This window comes from Seriola dumerili, unplaced genomic scaffold (genome assembly GCF_002260705.1).
Source record: "Seriola dumerili isolate Sdu_G_001 unplaced genomic scaffold, Sdu_1.0 BDQW01000149.1, whole genome shotgun sequence".
Lineage (NCBI taxonomy): Eukaryota > Metazoa > Chordata > Actinopteri > Carangiformes > Carangidae > Seriola > Seriola dumerili.
The window spans coordinates 17,348,451-17,373,200 of NW_019174404.1; the positions used below are offsets into that span (position 1 = coordinate 17,348,451).

Genomic DNA, 24,750 nt, shown 5'->3' on the forward strand with positions numbered 1-24,750 from the left:
CAGACATGGGATATGACAACAACGAATAGCCCCATCATCAGCAGCCGGATCCCAGAGGGGAGCAAGTGAGGGAGCAGCTTGCAGATTCTGTGTCTGCTCCTGAGGTGCTGGTGGTTACACTCGCAGAGCATGATTACCTTTAAAAAACAATCATTCCCTACTACTGGAAATAGATGATCCCCGCAACCACTTCCTTCACAGATTGAGACTCTGCCACTCTTCGTATTTATCTCATCTAGAAAATTCCAATTGTTTTGTCAGAGAATTTTGCAAGTTAGGATTTTTCTGGATAACAGTGTATATAGTTATAGACAGACAATGATGAAACAGCACATGTAATATCAAGGAAGTGGGTATATAACAGGACTAATGGCTGTCCTTTTAGCAATTGTTTTTTTTAATACACAGACTATTTGATACTTCATAGATCCTTTTAATAAATATATAGATAAATAGAAATACACACAATCATTTCATTACATGTTTTTCACAATTTTTTCTAAGATTGACAGGAGCCTGTCCTCCTTCTCCTCTGCCCAAGTTCCAAGTCCTTGACAATGTTTTTCATCACAGTTTTCATTAATAAATTAACCTTACACACAGGTGTACACATGAGGTATTTGGCAAATTTGAGCTTCAACAGCATAATTTAATGTAAGGTTGGTAAATCAGATGTTGAAACACTTGATAAATGTGTTTATCACACGTGAAGTGTTTTTTCCTCATTTTTGAGTGTTTTTACTCCACTGTGACTTCCACCATTATCTTTTTTGGCTAACTAGCCTCTCATAGTTGCCAATATAAACAGTTACGCAAAACTGTTTGGAGCCAAGTGAAAATAGGACATGAAACATTTCATCGAGGGGATAGAAGGACAAGACTGCAACAAGTGTGAAATATATGGCCACTAATATCAGCTTAAAAGATAAAAGATTACACAAACAGTTACAAAGTTTACATTACAGGGAATACAAGTGCTGCTATTAGAAGTCAGACATATAATAGAAAACTACAACTACATAGCCTGTTAATTAACTATATTTGTAGACTATAACACCTACAGTTTCATGTATGCACTACTTATTGAAAACCACAGATGACCTGTTCAGCACTCTCACTCTCACTCAGCCTTTTATTGTGAACTGCAAATGTTGAGTAACGTTGGCCCAAGGGTAGGTCAGAGCAGGGAATTTTTTTTTTTTGCAGTAATTAAAAGAATCATTGAATTAACATCACATACACAAACATAAAATGCACAGAAATTTCAAAATATTTTATGATCACTTCAGAATCTCATATGAGCACTCCCATATTGAATTACGTACCTTTCTTTTCAGCTGTGGCCATTTCTGCAACAAAAATGAGAGAGGAGTTGAGACAGAAGAAAGAGAGCTACAGGACCAAAAGATTCTGATGGGCAAGGACTTTGTCATTGATTATCAATAACTGTAAAAAACTGTACAGAAAAAGCGTTATGTTATCAGTGCCTATTACTCAAATTTGGGCAACATATGTGGAGGCTTTATGGAGCTGAGTTGTTCAGGTTATTATAACCCATAGCTACAGTTTATTGTTAGTTGATTTCTCTTCAAAAGTGAAAAGATTCAGTTTTAAAATATCAGCAAGTATGTAAGCTAAACAGCCAAACAGGATTATTAGATCGAAATATTAAATTGGTGCACTGAAATATGTGACATCATCATCTTCCAACTCTGCCCTGCACATTTCAGGCCAGTGAGAAGAGCACACACAGAACACAAATACAAGAAACCCTCTATAAAATAACCACAACTGTTCACTTAAATCCGTCACTTACAGTAAGGAGTAGAAAAAAAAAGGTTTTCATTGCCCTTACGGTGTTATTGCAAAGCGTTTATTGTCAAATAAAATAAAAATGCCTGGTGTTTAACTGAAATGTTGTTTCACTCATATTAAACTCTCAAAGTTATTAGTGTAACTATCCTGGCAGAATAAATCCAAAGCTGCCTGCCTAGTTATTACAATGAGACAACCAGGGTGATCTGAGTGAATCTGAGCTAAAACTGTTAGACTGACAAGAACACTTTGGTCACACAATACACAATGCAGTGCGGAGCTTAGTGACATGGTATAGAAGGTTTTGTAGACATTTAAATGTCACTCATACAACACAACAAAACCACAACACATCTGTTTAGACCATTTATTTTGCTCCATAAGCACTTTCGACATGTTTAGCTTTTGCTTACATGAACATTACAGATGATTCTCACAGTGACAATCTGCACATAATCCACTGAAAGGTGTTGGTTGTTCAAGGTCAGGCATGTACATACACTGTGCAGATCCCATTATTATGTGCATGGTAATGTGTGTATGAATACTGTGCTGAGGTTCAGTACAGACGCAGTTGCAGGTGATTAAATGATTTTGGTCTTCACTGAAAGCAACATAGTGGTGTCATTGTGGAGAAACACTCAGGACTGTCCGGATGCTGTGGACGAAAAACAAAACAGACACTTGTTAATTGTTCATCTTTGCAGCTAGCTGGTAAATCATCAATAGTGGAGAAAGTATGAACACACCATTTGCCGTGCTTCATCAGTTCAATGGCGTCATTGACCTGGCCCAAGGTCATGTTGTGAGTGATGAACTCATCTAGCTTCACCTTTTTGTCCAGGTAGGCTTTAACCATCTGAGGCACACCATCCTTACTCTTAAAACCTGAGCCACAGAGAGTACACACATAATAAAATGACACCAAACCACTAGACTAGGTTACACTCTCCCATCCCCAACTTCCTGTCCCTAATCAGACACCATTAAAGGTCCCATATCAAGTGATATTTCCATGTCATTTTTGATTATAAATCAGGTCTAGGTTCTGTATTAATACTGTGAAAGTATCAAAGCGCTCAGTCCACAGAGAAATACACATATTGTATTCAGAGACTGAGCCTTAAAATGAGCCTTTAGGACTTCTGTAACTTTTTGATGTCACAACAAAGTAGTCATCCCTCTCAGCCATGCCCCAAGCCTGGCCTCTTTAAACCCATTACCCTCAGTTTCTCCTTAGTGTTTGTGAAATCTGCTATATTTTTATTCAATCACTTAGAAAAGAGCCAATCACAGACCTCTTGTTACTAGAGCTCCAGAGAGAAGGGATGTAAAACTACATTGAGATGGTTTTTGATTCTTAAAACCATAAATATATCTTATCATTTTAAATATATCTCCTTGTAGACATTAAAATTTCAAATAAAACACTGGAAAAGTGTCAAATATGGGATGTTTAAGGCACTGCTACAGCTGCTGATGAACAAAAACTGCCAAACAGCCATGCATTTGAGCATTATACGGAAATAAATACTGAACTGCAACCACCAAGCCCACACTGTACAAACTGGCCTCTAACAAGCCACAAACAACACACTATCATCAGCATCATGTCTCCCACCAATTGTTCACTCATCCTTCAAGGTCTTAACAAAAAGTTTATTTATGCATTCATCTGTAGTATGAATGCATAATGAAATCTGCATCTGCACTCTTACACATCCACATCCCCAGTTCATGTTAGGTAAGATCCACACTAGTGAGACTGACAACCAATCAAAAATGACAAATAACCACCTATGACCATAACAGCTGCAGTTGTGTTTTTAATTAGTGCGATGCGTCTCACCTCCAAACAGGGAGCCCTTCCATGTGCGTCCAGCGATGAGCTGAATGGGTCGAGTGGCAACGTCATACAAGTCTGTCCAGCCAACCAACACGCTGACACCCCAGCCTTTCACACAAGACTCCAAGGCACTGCGCTAAATGATCAGAGACATCACAAAGTCAGTGGCCTTGTAACCACAGGGGTTCAAATCCCCAAAGTAACTGAGAAAATGTAGTAGTTAGACTTCTTCTTGAGAAATAACCTCAATTACAATGAGCCTTCAAATCTTGTGTCTTATGTAAACCTCTCTGTATGCCTCACCATGACTGTCACATTCCCGACACACTCCAGGGAGTAGTCCACTCCTCCATTAGTCATCTCAGCCAGCACTTGGCTGATGGGTTTATCGTGATCCTTGGGGTTCACAAAGTCGGTAGCACCGAACACCTTGGCCTTCCCAAACTTGTCTGGATTGATGTCAACAGCGAAAATCCTTTTGGCTCCTGCAGACTTGCAGCCCATGACTGCAGCCAATCCCACAGCTCCCAGGCCAAACACAGCACAGGTGGAGCCTGGTTCAACCTAAAGTGGCAATAACTAAACATGTCACTTTAGACTTCTGGACTTCTTGGTGTTCTTTACAGTAATAAACATGGTTCATTTCCGATGTCTGAGAAAATAAATTATCTCAGGATGGTGTGAGAAGAATTCATTACATCAGGTATTAGCCTTCACCAATACATGTTGGACTATGCCCAACAATAAGACATACAAACCTTTGCAGTATTAACTGCTGCTCCATATCCAGTGCAAATGCCACATCCAAGGAGACAGACTTTGTCCAGAGGGGCAGCAGGGTCGATCTTTGCTATAGCGATCTGGTTCATCACAGTGTACTGTGAGAAGGTGCTGGTGCCCATAAACTGCAGCACCTTCTTCCCCTTACAGGTAAACCTGGAGTCTGCTGGTGCCATCATATCATGTCGACCAGAAGCCCTGAAGAGAATTAATTAAAATGAAAACATCTGAGGCTACATTTGTGCATTGCTTCTGTTCTATTAGAGGAAAGCAAGAAAAATGTTCTGAGTAAACAGAAACCACCTGAATTTGTGCGTGTGTGAGATTGAAATTGTGCTAGTTAAACATTATTGCTGAAACACAGGTTGGACTGTGTTATGTCAACATAACTGCTCAAAGTAAGTTTAGCATATTTTTATGTAATTACTGTATATCACCTTGTTTGCACATATTCAGTGTTATCAGCTCCTATAGCTGGTGGTCATTGCTTAGGCCCATGGGATTGAGTTGAAAGAGAGAGTGAGCAGAATTAGTGGGGCTCAAATAGAAGTGTAATGGTTTGATAGATCTGTGTTCTTTAAAGTTAAGAGAAAAATCCAGAATTTGTCGGACCGATTTATTCCTTATCACATACCCACATCGTTTATAATAGAGAGCACTATGACATATGTAAGCACATACTGTAATGCACACAATGTTAATGCACTATCAAATAGGTCTGTAACATGATGCACACATCCTGGATACTAAGAGATGAGATGAAAAAGACGAGCTCACCATCCTTTTTCACACTGGTTGGTCTTAGGATTCTTACAAAAGCGACATTCTCTACACTGGGAAACGAACAGAGGAATCACCTTGTCTCCTGAAATTCAAGAACAATGTAGACATTACTTATTACACAACATTACTTTCATTATTTTTAGGCCAATTTACAAACTAATAAACCAAATGTGAAAAGGTGGACTGAATGGTTTTGATCTAGCCATTGTCACTAAGTCTTACCGGCAAAGAAATACAAGTAATTAGACAAATGAAAACTGGGGTTTTAAGTTTTAACTGACCAGGCTGAAATTCAGTGACTCCAGGCCCGACGCTCTCCACAATACCAGCTCCTTCATGGCCAAGGACTGCTGGGAAGCCATCTTTGTGCATGCCCTCAAAGAGGTGGTAAAGATCCGTGTGGCACACCCCTGTTGCCACAATCTAAACCGAAGACAACAATCACACAGACTAAAGAAATTTCTGATGCATGTTTTATGTGAACAGTTGGGAATTCTTTGTAACTGCATTAGCAAGCAACAGTTTGCTGAACAATTTCCCTGAACAGCAAGAGTTTCAAGGGTGGTGTCTTGCTAGCTTATGACTTATTTATTACGAATGTATTAGCTAGCTGGCTACAGCTGATGAAATCTGCAACAGTTCTCAAAGAATCATTGTTTCAAAAATTATTATTTTGAGTGGTACAATTGCCACCTCTATCATTGCAATCTGTATACGTACCATGCGGGAATTAGTCGTGGTTTGGGCCAAACTCCTGAAAACATCTTTGATTTTTAGGTCTGTATAGCATCATCAACTACTTGTTCCAACTTTGTTTCCAAAAAAACAAAATAATGAACTAAAAGATGCTAAAAGCTGCATAGAGTTGCTGAGTTGATTGTTGACTCTCAGAGAGACTGGCTGTACTAGCAATCCGTTGACATTGTTTTGATTAAATAATGATATCAAATATATCACATATGGATTTTAAATGCTGTACTTGGGCAAGGTATGAAACCAGTGCAGAACCTGCTGATTCAGAACTCTGATAAGGTGCATAGGTATTGCAATATTTGAGTTAATTCATTCACACTACGTTTGGAGTGAAGTCATATTAGATCAATGTGCCCTCCAAGAGGCTACGTCTCCAAGACAACCGATTTAGGCATGCTAACATTTGATTGACAAGGACAGGGGCTATCTGAAGGTTCACGTCATGTGAAAATATCACAATAGTACCTGACGTCATCAGAAAAATGTCACCTGATGTTATTTAGCCATGTTAAATAGTGTTAGCTAGCAAGATAACCCTGGCTTCTGTCTTCTGAAGGCTACAGTCAGGTTGCTAGCAGGAGTAAAAACTAAAATGGAGGAGATCAAATTATGAATTTAATGTGTCTAAAATAGAAAATGAATATGAAAATGTCAACATTAATACTATGCCTTTATTTATGCCATACTATACTATAAAATTCTTATGCCTTACTAAAATATGATGTTTTTATGACTAAATATACAATGATGTTTTTATGACATTTCATGACAGGCACAGCAGAATAAAAGGAAACTCTAATGCCTCACAATACTAGAACTTTTGATGATCTTTTGATGACTTTTTATGCGTTACTATACTATGACGTTTTTATGCCTTACTATAATATAAAGTTTTAATGCCATTCTATACTATGTTATCTTTACGACTTTTTATACCTTAATATACTATGACTTTTAAATGCATTACTATTTTATGACATTTTTATGCCTTACTATACTATGACCTTTTGATGACTTTATATGACTTACAATGCTATGACCTTTGGATGACTTTTTATGCTTTACTATAATATGATGTTTTTCGGACTTTTTATGCCTTACTATACTATGACGTTTTTCAGACTTTTTATGCCTCACTATACTATGACTATATTATGAATTACTATGTTATAATGTTTTTATGCCCTTCTGTATTCTTTATGAATTTTTATGCCTCACTATACTATGACTATATTATGCATTACTATGTTATAATGTTTTTATGCCTTACTATACTATGATCTTTTGATGATTTTTTATGCCTTACTATACTATGCTGTTTTTGTGACTTTTTCTGCCTTACTGTACTATGGCGTTTTTATGCCTTACTATACTATGACTTTTTCTGAATTTTTAAGCCTTACTATACTATATCGTTTTTATGACTTTTCATGCCTTACTATACTATATCGTTTTTATGACTTTTCATGCCTTACTATACTATATCGTTTTTATGACTTTTCATGCCTTACTATACTATATCGTTTTTATGACTTTTCATGCCTTACTATACTATATCGTTTTTATGACTTTTCATGCCTTACTATACTATATCGTTTTTATGACTTTTCATGCCTTACTATACTATATCGTTTTTATGACTTTTCATGCCTTACTATACTATATCGTTTTTATGACTTTTCATGCCTTACTATACTATATCGTTTTTATGACTTTTCATGCCTTACTATACTATATCGTTTTTATGACTTTTCATGCCTTACTATACTATATCGTTTTTATGACTTTTCATGCCTTACTATACTATATCGTTTTTATGACTTTTCATGCCTTACTATACTATATCGTTTTTATGACTTTTCATGCCTTACTATACTATATCGTTTTTATGACTTTTCATGCCTTACTATACTATATCGTTTTTATGACTTTTCATGCCTTACTATACTATATCGTTTTTATGACTTTTTATGCCTCACTATACTATGACTATATTATGCATTACTATGTTATAACGTTTTTATGCCTTAATATACAATGACCTTTTGATGACTTTTTGTGACTTATTATAATGACGTTTTTATGACTTTTCATGCCTTACTATGCTATGACGTTTTTATGCCTTACTATGCTATGACCTTTTGATGATTTTTTTATGCCTTTCTATACTATGCTGTTTTTATGCCTTACTGTACTATGACGTTTTTCAGACTTTTCATGCCTTACTATACTATGACTTTTTTCTGACTTTTTATGCCTTACTATACTATGTTTTCATGACCTTTGGATTCTTTATGAACTTTTATGCCTCACTATACTATGACTATATTATGCATTACTATGTTATAACGTTTTTATGCCTTAATATACTATGACCTTTTGATGACTTTTTGTGACTTACTATATTATGACGTTTTTATGACTTTTCATGCCTTACTATGTTATGACGTTTTTATGCCTTACTATACTATGACCTTTTGATGATTTTTTATGCCTTACTATTCTATGCTGTTTTTATGCCTTACTATACTATGATTTTTATGTCTTTTTACCCCTTACTGTACTATGATGTTTTTATGCCTTACTATACTATGACGTTCTTATGAGTTTTCATGCCTTTCTGTACAATGTCGTCTTCATGACTTTTTATGCCTTACTATACTATGACGTTTTTATGACTTTTTATGCCTTACCATACTACTGTACTATGATGTTTTTATGCCTTACTATACTATGACGTTCTTATGAGTTTTCATGCCTTTCTGTACAATGTCGTCTTCATGACTTTTTATGCCTTACTATACTATGACGTTTTTATGACTTTTTATGCCTTACCATACAATGATATTTTTCTGACTTTTTATGCCTTACTATACGATTATGTTTTTATGACTTTTTCTGCCTTACTATACTATGACGTTTTTGCCTTACTATATACAATGACCTTTTGATGAGTTTTTGTGACTTACTATACTATGACATTTTTATGACTTTTTATTCCTCACTATGCTATGACCTTGTGATATCTTTTCATGCCTTACTATATTATGACGTTTTTGTGACTTTTTATGCCTTACTGTACTATGACGTTTTCATGATTTTTTATACCTTAGTGTACTATGACATTTTATTTTTATGCCTTACTATACTATGGCGTTTTTATGACTTTTTATGCCTCACTATGCTATGACCTTGTGATATCTTTTCATGCCTTACTATATTATGACGTTTTTGTGACTTTTTATGCCTTACTGTACTACGATGTTTTCATGATTTTTTATGCCTTACTATACTATGACGTTTTATTTTTGTGCCTTACTATACTATGCTGTTTTTATGCCATACTATACTATGATATTTTTCTGACTTTTTCTGCCTTACTATACTATGGCGTTTTTATGCCTTACTATACTATGACTTTTTTCTGACTTTTTATGCCTTACTATACTATGATGTTTTCATGCCCTTTTGTATTCTTTATGAATTTTTATGCCTCACTATACTATGACTATATTATGCATTACTAAGTTATAATGTTTTTATGCCTCACTATACTATGATCTTTTGATGATTTTTTATGCCTTACTATACTATGCTGTTTTTATGCCTTACTATACTATGACGTTTTTCTGACTTTTCATGCCTTACTATACTATGATGTTTTCATGCCCTTCTGTAATTTTTATGAATTTTAATGCCTCACTATACTATGACTATATTATGCATTACTAAGTTATAATGTTTTTATGCCTCACTATACTATGATCTTTTGATGATTTTTTATGCCTTTCTAAACTATGCTGTTTTTATGCCTTACTATGCTATGACTTTTTTCTGACTTTTTATGCCTCACTATACTATAACGTTTTTCTGACTTTTTATGCCTTACTATACTATGATGTCTTCATGCCTTTTTGTATTCTTTATGGATTTTTATGCCTCACTATACTATGACTATATTATGCATTACTATGTTATAACGTTTTTATGCCTTAATATAGTATGACCTTTTGATGATTTTTTGTGACATACTATAATGACGTTTTTATGACTTTTCATGCCTTACTATGCTATGCTGTTTTCATGCCTTACTATATTATGACATTTTTGTGACTTTTTATGCCTTACTGTACTATGATATTTTTCAGACTTTTTATGCCTTACTATACTATGACGTTTTTATGACTTTTGATGCCTTACTATACTATGATATTTTTCTGACTTTTTATGCCTTACTATACGATGATGTTTTTATGACTTTTTCTTCCTTACTATACTATGACGTTTTTGCCTTACTATATACAATGACCTTTTGATGACTTTTTGTGACTTACTATACTATGACATTTTTATGACTTTTTATTCCTCACTATGCTATGACCTTGTGATATCTTTTCATGCCTTACTATATTATGACGTTTTTGTGACTTTTTATGCCTTACTGTACTATGATGTTTTCATGATTTTTTATACCTTAATATACTATAGCATTTTATTTTGATGCCTTACTATACTATGCTGTTTTTATGCCATACTATACTATAATATTTTTCTGACTTTTTATGTCTTCCTATACTATGACTTTTTTCTGACTTTTTCTGCCTTACTATACTATGGCGTTTTTATGCCTTACTATACTTTGACTTTTTTCTGACTTTTTATGCCTTATTATACTATGATGTTTTGCTGACTTTTAATGCCTTACTATACTATGATGTTTTCATGCCCTTTTGTATTCTTTAGGAATTTTTATGCCTCACTATACTATGACTATACTATGCATTACTATGTTATAATGTTTTTATGCCTTACTATACTATGACTTTTTTCTGACTTTTTATGCATTACTATACTATGACGTTTTCTGACTTTTTCTTCCTTACTATACAATGGTGTTTTTATGCCTTACTATACTATGACTTTTTTCTGACTTTTTATACCTTACTATACTATGATGTTTTTGTGACTTTTTATGCCTTACTATACTATGATTTTTTCATGCCCTTTTGTATTCTTTATGAATTTTTATGTCTCACTATACTATGACTATATTATGCATTACTAAGTTATAATGTTTTTATGCCTCACTATACTATGATCTTTTGATGATTTTTTATGCCTTACTATACTATGCTGTTTTTATGCCTTACTATACTATGACGTTTTTCTGACTTTTCATGCCTTACTATACTATGATGTTTTCATGCCCTTCTGTAATTTTTATGAATTTTAATGCCTCACTATACTATGACTATATTATGCATTACTATGTTATAATGTTTTTATGCCTTACTATACTATGATCTTTTGATGATTTTTTATGCCTTTCTAAACTATGCTGTTTTTATGCCTTACTATGCTATGACTTTTTTCTGACTTTTTATGCCTCACTATACTATAACGTTTTTCTGACTTTTTATGCCTTACTATACTATGATGTCTTCATGCCTTTTTGTATTCTTTATGGATTTTTATGCCTCACTATACTATGACTATATTATGCATTACTATGTTATAACGTTTTTATGCCTTAATATAGTATGACCTTTTGATGACTTTTTGTGACATACTATAATGACGTTTTTATGACTTTTCATGCCTTACTATGCTATGCTGTTTTCATGCCTTACTATATTATGACGTTTTTGTGACTTTTTATGCCTTACTGTACTATGATATTTTTCAGACTTTTTATGCCTTACTATACTATGACGTTTTTATGACTTTTGATGCCTTACTATACTATGATATTTTTCTGACTTTTTATGCCTTACTATACGATGATGTTTTTATGACTTTTTCTTCCTTACTATACTATGACGTTTTTGCCTTACTATACTATGACCTTTTGATGACTTTTTGTGACTTACTATACTATGTCATTTTTATGACTTTTTATTCCTCACTATGCTATGACCTTGTGATATCTTTTCATGCCTTACTATATTATGACGTTTTTGTGACTTTTTATGCCTTACTGTACTATGATGTTTTCATGATTTTTTATACCTTAGTATACTATGACATTTTATTTTTATGCCTTACTATACTATGCTGTTTTTATGACATACTATACTATAATATTTTTCTGACTTTTTATGTCTTCCTATACTATGACTTTTTTCTGACTTTTTCTGCCTTACTATACTATGCTGTTTTTATGACATACTATACTATAATATTTTTCTGACTTTTTATGTCTTCCTATACTATGACTTTTTTCTGACTTTTTCTGCCTTACTATACTATGCTGTTTTTATGACATACTATACTATAATATTTTTCTGACTTTTTATGTCTTCCTATACTATGACTTTTTTCTGACTTTTTCTGCCTTACTATACTATGCTGTTTTTATGACATACTATACTATAATATTTTTCTGACTTTTTATGTCTTCCTATACTATGACTTTTTTCTGACTTTTTCTGCCTTACTATACTATGCTGTTTTTATGACATACTATACTATAATATTTTTCTGACTTTTTATGTCTTCCTATACTATGACTTTTTTCTGACTTTTTCTGCCTTACTATACTATGCTGTTTTTATGACATACTATACTATAATATTTTTCTGACTTTTTATGTCTTCCTATACTATGACTTTTTTCTGACTTTTTACCCCTTACTATACTATGGTGTTTTTATGCCTTTCTATACTATGACTTTTTTCTGACTTTTTCTGCCTTACTATACTATGACGTTTTTCTGAATTTTAATGCCTTACTATACTATGATGTTTTCATGCCCTTTTGTATTCTTTAGGAATTTTTATGCCTCACTATACTATGACTATACTATGCATTACTATGTTATAATGTTTTTATGCCTTACTATACTATGACTTTTTTCTGACTTTTTATGCATTACTATACTATGACGTTTTCTGACTTTTTCTTCCTTACTATACAATGGTGTTTTTATGCCTTACTATACTATGACTTTTTTCTGACTTTTTATACCTTACTATACTATGATGTTTTTGTGACTTTTTATGCCTTACTATACTATGATGTTTTCATGCCCTTTTGTATTCTTTATGAATTTTTATGTCTCACTATACTATGACTATATTATGCATTACTATGTTATAACGTTTTTATGCCTTAATATACTATGACCTTTTGATGACTTTTTGTGACTTACTATAATGACGTTTTTATGACTTTTAATGCCTTACTATGCTATGCTGTTTTTATGCCTTACTATACTATGACCTTTTGATGACTTTTTGTGACTTACTATACTATGACATTTTTATGACTTTTTATTCCTCACTATGCTATGACCTTGTGATATCTTTTCATGCCTTACTATATTATGACGTTTTTGTGCCTTTTTATGCCTTACTGTACTATGATGTTTTCATGATTTTTTATACCTTAGTATACTATGACATTTTATTTTTATGCCTTACTATACTATGCTGTTTTTATGACATACTATACTATAATATTTTTCTGACTTTTTATGTCTTCCTATACTATGACTTTTTTCTGACTTTTTACCCCTTACTATACTATGGTGTTTTTATGCCTTTCTATACTATGACTTTTTTCTGACTTTTTCTGCCTTACTATACTATGATGTTTTTCTGACTTTTTCTGCCTTACTATACTATGACGTTTTTCTGAATTTTAATGCCTTACTATACTATGATGTTTTCATGCCCTTTTGTATTCTTTATGAATTTTTATGCCTCACTATACTATGACTATATTATGAATTACTATGTTATAATGTTTTTATGCCTTACTATACTATGATCTTTTGATGATTTTTTATGCCTTACTATTCTATGCCGTTTTTATGCCTTACTATACTATGCTCTTTTTCTGCCTTACTATATTATGACATTTTTGTGACTTTTTCTGCCTTACTGTACTATGACGTTTTCATGATTTTTTATACCTTAGTGTACTATGACGTTTTCATGATTTTTTAGACCTTAGTGTACTATGACGTTTTCATGATTTTTTAGACCTTAGTGTACTATGACGTTTTCATGATTTTTTAGACCTTAGTGTACTATGACGTTTTCATGATTTTTTAGACCTTAGTGTACTATGACGTTTTCATGATTTTTTAGACCTTAGTGTACTATGACGTTTTCATGATTTTTTAGACCTTAGTGTACTATGACGTTTTCATGATTTTTTAGACCTTAGTGTACTATGACGTTTTCATGATTTTTTAGACCTTAGTGTACTATGACGTTTTCATGATTTTTTAGACCTTAGTGTACTATGACGTTTTCATGATTTTTTAGACCTTAGTGTACTATGACGTTTTCATGATTTTTTAGACCTTAGTGTACTATGACGTTTTCATGATTTTTTAGACCTTAGTGTACTATGACGTTTTCATGATTTTTTAGACCTTAGTGTACTATGACGTTTTCATGATTTTTTAGACCTTAGTGTACTATGACGTTTTCATGATTTTTTAGACCTTAGTGTACTATGACGTTTTCATGATTTTTTAGACCTTAGTGTACTATGACGTTTTCATGATTTTTTAGACCTTAGTGTACTATGACGTTTTCATGATTTTTTAGACCTTAGTGTACTATGACGTTTTCATGATTTTTTAGACCTTAGTGTACTATGACGTTTTCATGATTTTTTAGACCTTAGTGTACTATGACGTTTTTATGCCTTACTATACTATGACATTTTTAACACTTTTCATGCCTTACTATATTATGACGTTTTTGTTACTTTTTATGCCTTACTGTACTATGACATTTTCATGATTTTTTATACCTTAGTGTACTATGACGTTTTATTTTTATGCCTTACTATACTATGGCGTTTTTATGCCTTACTATACTATGACTTTTCTCTGACTTTTTATGCCTTACTATACTATGACGTTTTTGCCTTACTATACAATGACCTTTTGATGACTTTTTGTGACTTACTATACTATGTCATTTTTATGACTTTTTATTCCTCACTATGCTATGACCTTGTGATATCTTTTCATGCCTTACTATATTATGACGTTTTTGTCACTTTTCATGCCTTACTGTACTATGACGTTTTCATGATTTTTTATACCTTACCGACTATGACATTTTATGACTCCTTATGACTTACTTTACCATGACCTTTTTCTGACATTGTGTGGTTTGCTTTACTATGATTTTTATGACTATTTACCCCTTACTATACTATAACGTTTTATGCCTTACTATATAATATCGTTTTTATGACTTTTTATGTCTTACTATACTATGACGTTTTTATGCCTAAATATACTATGACATTTTCATGAGTTTTTATGCCTTACTATACTATCCCTTATGTAGCCTTAACATTCTGTATACTCACCTTGTGTATCTGGTCAAAAATGACCCGCTTTCCCTAAACCTCTAAATTAAAGATGCTTAATTGAATTTTTCACACCAAATCTACTTCGCATGAAGAAACCACCTGCCATCCATCACAAACTGTATAAATATCTGAGTTTTCTCTCTTCACAGTGCAGAAAGACTGCATTCATTCAGTGGACACCACTCATTTTTATTACAACACACACAAGTAGAGATTTATTTTAATATCATCATTTCTTAAGGTAATGCATAAGTGGTAAACAATATTTCTTATCAAGAGATAGTACCTGTATATCCTAAGAAAGTAGCAGAAATGTGCAGAAAGTAGTTTTGAATGCATTTTATTGATGGTGTTCCAAATAAATATCAGGTATTTTTTTGCCAGTGAACAGTTATATATTCTTTTCTGTACAATTAAGATGTAAACAACAAAATATATGTCCCCATTTTTTAACCATTGCTACCACCCACAAAGTGTGTAAACACAACAAACAATAGATAATAAAATATACAAAACAAAAATGTGAACAACATAATCAACTAATTAGCAAATGTAGGGCAGTACGCAACTGTGTGTGCATGGACTTTGCAGATATATTTCTCACATGTGCAGCACACAGTATGTGTTTTACAGTCCTTCATTGGTGGGCAGAACTGACATCTCTTACTTGCCCCAGCTGGGGCAGCGGCTGGGGCAGCTGGATCCTCAGGTGGATCAGGAAAAGATCCAGCCAACTGAACAGCACACAGCTATGTGTGTGTGAGTGCGCGTGTGTGTGCGCGTGTGTGTGCGCGTGTGTGTGTGCGTGTGTGCGCGTGTGTGTGTGTGTGTGGTTTTTCAAGTCTGTAATTGACTCTGTGACTGTGATTTTAACTGCTGGGTCAAAAATGACCTGAAGACAATCTTTGTACCCTCGTGGTGTACAGCTCAAATGGAAATAGGAATAAAGGCAATATTTCACTTTTTCTAATGTTGGGCTCACTCTAGGAAAAGTATTCAAATTTCAAGGTGAAAAAAGATCATTTAGGGAGTTTTCTCTGCTGTTAAACACGGTGGCGGGTCATTTTTTACCCGAAGACAACACAAAGGCTATGACATTTTTGTGCCTTACTAAACTATGGTGTTTTTATGAATGTTTATGCCTCTCTGTATTATGACCATATTATGCATTACTATGTTATGACGTTTTTATGCCTTACTATACTATGACCTTTTGATTACTTTATATGACTTACTATACTATGAAGTTTTTGTGACTTTTTATGTCTTACTGTACTATGATGTTTTCATGATTTTTTTATACCTTAATGTACTATGACATTTTATGACTCTTTATGACTTACTTTACCATGACATTTTTCTGACATTGTGTGCCTTACTATACTATGATTTTTATGTCTTTTTACCCCTTACTGTACTATGATGTTTTTATACCTTACTATACTATGACGTTCTTATGAATCTTTATGCCTGTCTGTACAATGTCGTCTTCATGACTTTTTATGCCTTACTATACTATGACGTTTTTATGCCTTTTTATGCCTTATTATACTATGACTTTTTTGCCTTACTATACAATGACCTTTTGATGACTTTTTGTGACTTACTATACTATGACATTTTTATGACTTTTTATGCCTCACTATGCTATGACCTTGTGATATCTTTTCATGCCTTACTATATTATGACGTTTTTGGGACTTTTTATGCCTTACTGTACTATGACGTTTTCATGATTTTTTATACCTTAGTGTACTATGGCATTTTATTTTATGCCTTACTATACTATGCTGTTTTTATGCCTTACTATACTATGATATTTTTCTGACTTGTTATGCCTTACTATACTATAACGTTGTTATGCCTTTTTATGCCTTACTATACTATTAAGTTTTTGTGACTTTTTATGCCTTACTGTACTATGATGTTTTTCCAACTTACTATACTATGATATTTTTCTGACTTGTTATGCCTTACTATACTATAACGTTGTTATGCCTTTTTATGCCTTACTCTATACTATGATGTTTTTCCAACTTACTATACTATGATATTTTTCTGACTTGTTATGCCTTACTATACTATAACGTTGTTATGCCTTTTTATGCCTTACTCTATACTATGATGTTTTTCCAACTTACTATACTATGATATTTTTCTGACTTGTTATGCCTTACTATACTATAACGTTGTTATGCCTTTTTATGCCTTACTCTATACTATGATGTTTTTCCAACTTACTATACTATGATATTTTTCTGACTTGTTATGCCTTACTATACTATAACGTTGTTATGCCTTTTTATGCCTTACTCTATACTATGATGTTTTTCCAACTTACTATACTATGATATTTTTCTGACTTGTTATGCCTTACTATACTATAACGTTGTTATGCCTTTTTATGCCTTACTCTATACTATGATGTTTTTCCAACTTACTATACTATGATATTTTTCTGACTTGTTATGCCTTACTATACTATAACGTTGTTATGCCTTTTTATGCCTTACTCTATACTATGATGTTTTTCCAACTTACTATACTATGATATTTTTCTGACTTGTTATGCCTTACTATACTATGACGTTTTTATGACTTTTTATGCCTCACTATGCTATGACCTTGTGATATCTTTTTATGCCTTACTATATTATGACGTTTTAGTGACTTTTTATGCCTTACTGTACTATGACGTTTTCATGATTTTTTATACCTTAGTGTACTATCACATTTTATTTTTATGCCTTACTATACTATGCTGTTTTTATGCCTTACTATACTATGATATTTTTCTGACTTGTTATGCCTTACTATACTATGACGTTGTTATGCCTTTTTATGCCTTATTATACTATGAAGTTTTTGTGACTTTTTCTGCCTTACTGCACTATGACGTTTTCATGATTTTTTTATACCTTAATGTACTATGACATTTTATGACTCTTTATGACTTACTTTACCATGACATTTTTCTGACATTGTGTGCCTTACTATACTATGATTTTTATGTCTTTTTACCCCTTACTATACTATGATGTTTTTATGCCTTATCATACTATGACGTTCTTATGAATTTTTATGCCTTTCTGTACAATGTCGTCTTCATGACTTTTTATGCCTTACTATACTATGACGTTGTTATGCCTTTTTATGCCTTACTATACTATGACGTTGTTATGCCTTTTTATGCCTTACTATACTATGACGTTGTTATGCCTTTTTATGCCTTACTATACTATGACGTTGTTATGCCTTTTTATGCCTTACTATACTATGACGTTGTTATGCCTTTTTATGCCTTACTATACTATGACGTTGTTATGCCTTTTTATGCCTTACTATACTATGACGTTGTTATGCCTTTTTATGCCTTACTATACTATGACGTTGTTATGCCTTTTTATGCCTTACTATACTATGACGTTGTTATGCCTTTTTATGCCTTACTATACTATGACGTTGTTATGCCTTTTTATGCCTTACTATACTATGACGTTGTTATGCCTTTTTATGCCTTACTATACTATGACGTTGTTATGCCTTTTTATGCCTTACTATACTATGACGTTGTTATGCCTTTTTATGCCTTACTATACTATGACGTTGTTATGCCTTTTTATGCCTTACTATACTATGACGTTGTTATGCCTTTTTATGCCTTACTATACTATGACGTTGTTATGCCTTTTTATGCCTTACTATACTATGACGTTGTTATGCCTTTTTATGCCTTACTATACTATGACGTTGTTATGCCTTTTTATGCCTTACTATACTATGACGTTGTTATGCCTTTTTATGCCTTACTATACTATGACGTTGTTATGCCTTTTTATGCCTTACTATACTATGACGTTGTTATGCCTTTTTATGCCTTACTATACTATGACGTTGTTATGCCTTTTTATGCCTTACTATACTATGACGTTGTTATGCCTTTTTATGCCTTACTATACTATGACGTTGTTATGCCTTTTTATGCCTTACTATACTATGACGTTGTTATGCCTTTTTATGCCTTACTATACTATGACGTTGTTATGCCTTTTTATGCCTTACTATACTATGACGTTGTTATGCCTTTTTATGCCTTACTATACTATGACGTTGTTATGCCTTTTTATGCCTTACTATACTATGACGTTGTTATGCCTTTTTATGCCTTACTATACTATGACGTTGTTATGCCTTTTTATGCCTTACTATACTATGACGTTGTTATGCCTTTTTATGCCTTACTATACTATGACGTTGTTATGCCTTTTTATGCCTTACTATACTATGACGTTGTTATGCCTTTTTATGCCTTACTATACTATGACGTTGTTATGCCTTTTTATGCCTTACTATACTATGACGTTGTTATGCCTTTTTATGCCTTACTATACTATGACGTTGTTATGCCTTTTTATGCCTTACTATACTATGACGTTGTTATGCCTTTTTATGCCTTACTATACTATGACGTTGTTATGCCTTTTTATGCCTTACTATACTATGACGTTGTTATGCCTTTTTATGCCTTACTATACTATGACGTTGTTATGCCTTTTTATGCCTTACTATACTATGACGTTTTTCCAACTTACTATACTATGACGTTTTTCCACCTTACTATACTATGACATTTTTATGCCTTCCTATACAATGTTGTCTTTATTATACTATGACGTTTTTGTGCCTTTTCATGCCTTACTTTTTTTTTTTTTATACCTTATTGTACTATGACTTTTTATGAGTCCTCATGACTTACTTTACCATGACATTTTTCTGACATTGTGTGCCTTGCTATACTATAAGTATTTTGTAACTCTTTATGCCTTACTTCACTATGACGATTTTATGACATGTGAACTTATTATACTATGAGGTTTTGATGCCTTTCTATACTATGCTGTTGTGCCTCACTGTACTATGTTGCCTTAATGACTGAGTCCTCATGACTTACTTTACCATGACATTTTTCTGACATTGTGTGCCTTGCTATACTATGACTATTTTGTAACTCTTTATGCTTTACTAAACTATAACGTTTTTTTGACTTTTTATACCTTATTATACTATGACGTTTTTATGTCTGTTCATGGTTTACTTTACTGTGACATATGATATATGACGACATTTTTATGCTTATTTATACCTTTTTGTACTATGACGTTTTTATGACTTTTTATGCCTGACTTTACCATCATGTTTCAATGCTTAATTATACTATAATATTTTTATGCCTTTTTATGCCTTACTATACTATGACATTTTTATGCTTAAATGTACTATGAAGTTTTTTATGACTTTTTATACCTTACTATACGATGACATTTTTAGGCCTTTCTATACTATGATGCTTTCATGCCTTTCTATATAACGTTGTCTTTATGAGTTTTTATGCCTCACTATACTATGACATTTTTATGCCTTACTATACTATGACGTTCTTATGCCTTACTATATGGTCTTTTTCTGCCTTACCACACTGTCATATTTTTATGCCTTACTATATTATGACGTTTTATGCCTTACCACACTATGATATTTTTATGCTTTACTATACTATGACGAATTACTGCCTCAGCCCTATACCATGACTTTTCATTCCTTACTATACTATGATGTTTAATGCCTTACCATATTACGACGTTTTCGTCCCTTACTACACTATGACCTATTTATTCTATGACCTTTTTGAACCTTTTCATGTCTTATTATCGTATGAAGTTTTTATGCCTTACTATACTAAGATAATTTATGACTTATTAAATACTATGTCGTTTTTTGACATTTTATGTCTCACTATACTAGATGATATGTTTCTATTAGCTAGACTTATATGTCAATATATGATATTGTACCAATTTGTAACAGGTTTCATATGTAATTTTTACATACAGTATTAGGCTATCCTTTAAATACATGTATGATTTTACTTCATGTGCTCACATATTTCATATATGGAAATTCAACACATGTACATATATTACATCTGCGTATGGGCATTCCTGAATGTAAACTCACATCTTATATTTTAATAAACCTTTTGGTTGATGGCATTAAAAATCCAATCTCTTTGTTTTGGAGGCGTGGCAGGGTTGTTGCATCCTTACCAATTTTGAGACCAAATCTACACCCTTGACACTGATCATGCCACTATATAGGATTTCTGGTTAGCCTTAGTCCTTAAAATCTGCAGTAGACTCTCCCCAATTCAAACTACATTTATTCTCTAACCAAAGTACAGTACCAAGTACAGTAGGACATCTGTGTGTGTGTGTGTGTGTGTGTGTGTGTGTGTGTGTGTGTACATATGTCTTGATAGTGGACATTTCTCACCTTGATGCGGACCTCGTTGGCCTGGGGAGGGGCTACCTCAATCTCCTCAATAACCAAAGGCTTGTTGGGCTCCCAGGCCACTGCTGCCCTGCACTTGATGACCTAGAGGTCAATGACACTACATGAATTACCCAGCAAAAAATCTCACATTATTGGGTGCAGCCTGAGCTAAACTAGGATGGGTTTCTGGAAAGGTGCTCTATGGCAGATTCCTAAAACACATCAAGCATCTACATAAACACAAACATACTACATAAAGTGTCACTTTGCATTTAACTATGCAGAGTTGAACACTGGATAAAATGTTACTATTCTGTGATTTCAAGGCAAACAGTCATATAATGGTGGCAAATTGACATCATGCAATCTTTTAATTACGAGTATAGTACAGTGGTTTCAGTGTCTCTGTTACAGCAGGTGCTGGAAAAAAGTAAACTCGTGAAGCGAAAGTTTAAAGTTCACATAGGTTATTTGGAAAACATAAATTTTATCAGACCAGTATGATTTAATGTAGGGTGGGCTACTTAAGTAACACAGAGTAAACCATTGAGGAAATTAGTTGTTGTCTTTTTGGTCATTTTTTTTTTATTCCACTGTGGTAGTACAATGAATTCTTGGGCTTCCACCATTATCCTTTCTCCGCACACTACCACATACAGCTTTGCCAATATCCACAGTTGTGCAAAAAGAAAACAAATTTAAAAAAAAAACTGTTTGGATAAACTGTGTGCCAGGTCCAAACAGGACAAGCAATATTTCACAGGGATAGAGGGGACAGACAGAGAAAACATTTCATTTTATATTTTTACAGCCGTGAAAATAATCATTCTAACTTATTTTTAATTAAATGATTAATTCATGTTCAAAGACAATTACATTTTAACAGCACTGAAACACTTATTTATAGCATTGTCAGGTGTAAGCTTGGTATATTACACCCATCCACACTTAATCTGCTGAATTTACATAGCATACACAAACTTAACATGTAAAAATCTTATAATATAATATTCAAGTAAAATATGTTAATGCAAGGTTTGTTACATTGTTTTCTGATCTTTGGTTTATTACCTACCTGACTATACCTATACAGTGCAGAAAAACATCACTGTTGTACACATTTTGAATTATGTACCTACCTTACCAGCTGTGGCCATTTTTGCAGTAAAGATTACTGTCAAAAATTGAGAGAGGAGTTGAGATAGAAGGAAAAGCTAGAGGACCGAAGAAGGAGACAGAATCTTGGACTTCAGGTTTATATATTGTTGAAAAAAAAAGTTATGTAACTAGTTAGATGGGCTGGGACATTGAATATTTAGACTGTGCTTTGTCGCTTTGTCATTGGCTATTGATAGCTGTAAAAAAAAAAAAAGTTCTGTGGAGCTGAGAAAAACAAACAGCAGCGGCCACAGATGAGGAATACATCAATCATCCAGATCAACCCTTTTTAGGATGTGATATTGTCTTGATAAAACAAAAAATGTTGACTTTGTGAGAGAGACATAGAGGTCTTGGCATTACTTCAATCTTGCAGTCATATACAAACATTAGGCTTCAGCACTGCTTGGTTAAGATAAATGTTAAACTGTCATCCAAGAGAATTGACAAGTTAAGTATAAAGATTGTTGTGTAGAAAGTTTAACTCATAATGTTGCAATCACATAAAATGATAAATGATATTTTTTTCTGAATTGGTTTGCAAGGACACAGCAAACCAAAATCTCATTTACAGCACAGGATCCACTTTGAATTAGAAATGGGAAAATACCAAGAAACAGAAGCAGTGTGGGTGGGGTTGTAGTAGTCAGGGTTTGGAGGGTGGTGTCATTTTTAATTGCCGTCCTAAAATCCAAAAGATATGACACAAAAGTATAAGGAATGGGTTAAACAGTGTTGATCTGCTAATGTCAGATGTAATTATTAACATGTCTGGTAGATGGCAAAACTACTCTGGCGAATACTGGGACACATATTTGTTTTTGTACTGGCTCAATATAAGCCCAGTTCCTCGGCCCAGATCCAAGGATCAAGGATCAAAGAAACATTATTGTCACATGCAGCAGGTACAACTACAGTGAAGATTCAACTGCCCCGCCAATAAAAGTCAGCCAGGATGTGCAGCCAAACAGCCATGTAGCAAAAGCTGATGGTGGTTTATGGTTTTATAAAGAGATTAGAGCCTGTATGGGTTGGGGGAAAGAAGCTCCTTCTCAACCTCTCAGTTCTTGTGGCAACTGGAACAGACCATGATTAGGATGCTGTGAGTCTTTAATAATCTGGTCTGCTTTGGATCCTCACCGCCTGGTGTAGATGTCTTCAGGGGAAGGGAGGAGTAGTCCCTGTGGTGCGCTCAGTGCACCTTATGACCCTGTGCAACGTCCCAGTAAGAACAGTTGCTGAGCCAGTTATACAATCAGAGAGCATCGACTCAGTCGTAGGTGTGTAGGAAGGTTTTTGCAGGTTTTTTCTCACTAGCATAGTTGTGTGCATTGACCAAGTGAGGTCCTTTTGAAATGTACAAAACTAGATACTTATAACTGCTCACAGTCTCCATCTTAGTCCCATGTATCTCCAGTGGTACACACCGTGTCCTCTGCCTTTCTCTTCTGAAGTCCACCAACATCTCATATACTTTGTTTTGGAGAAATTCAGGTCCAGATTGTTGCTCATACACCACAATGCCTGCCCCTCCACCTTGCTTAAATAGGGAGCCTTGTCATTATCTTCAATCAGCCCTCCCACCACTGTGTCAGTGAATTTCAACAACAGTGTTGGAGCTGTGGGTGGCTGTACAATCGTGGGTGTGTACCGTGTCCGGCCCGCCTACAGCATGACTGTCAGATCCTACTCCCACATCTGCACCAATTCTATATATACAACCGGCCTGGCCACACCATACCTTCTTTAATCTACTCCCTTTTCTTGTTTTAGGTTTTGGAAAGGCTAAAGGCACCACCATCCAAATTCTTTATATACCTAGTATTGCTATGGGCTCATGCACACCCTCTCAAGAAGTGGACAAATCCAAAAGTTTGACAAGTGTGCCAGTATGGTTTCTAACCTATGATCGGACAATCACTGTCTGGGAGAGCGGTTTAGCA

The 24,750-nt window shown here is 33.7% G+C and overlaps 1 protein-coding gene across 1 annotated transcript; it reads right to left on the reverse strand.

Moving 5' to 3' along the window:
- Positions 1–2,168: 2,168 nt before the first annotated feature.
- On the reverse strand, positions 2,169–22,893 carry LOC111225847 (alcohol dehydrogenase 1). Its single transcript, XM_022750885.1, has 9 exons — positions 22,789–22,893; positions 21,650–21,751; positions 5,506–5,647; positions 5,219–5,306; positions 4,420–4,639; positions 3,965–4,225; positions 3,665–3,797; positions 2,565–2,703; positions 2,169–2,473 (listed from the first exon to the last, which is right to left on the reverse strand). Exons 1-9 carry the CDS (start codon positions 22,804–22,806, stop codon positions 2,440–2,442), a joined length of 1,137 nt encoding a protein of 378 aa, XP_022606606.1. The 5' UTR covers positions 22,807–22,893; the 3' UTR covers positions 2,169–2,439.
- Between the last annotated feature and the right edge of the window lie 1,857 nt (positions 22,894–24,750).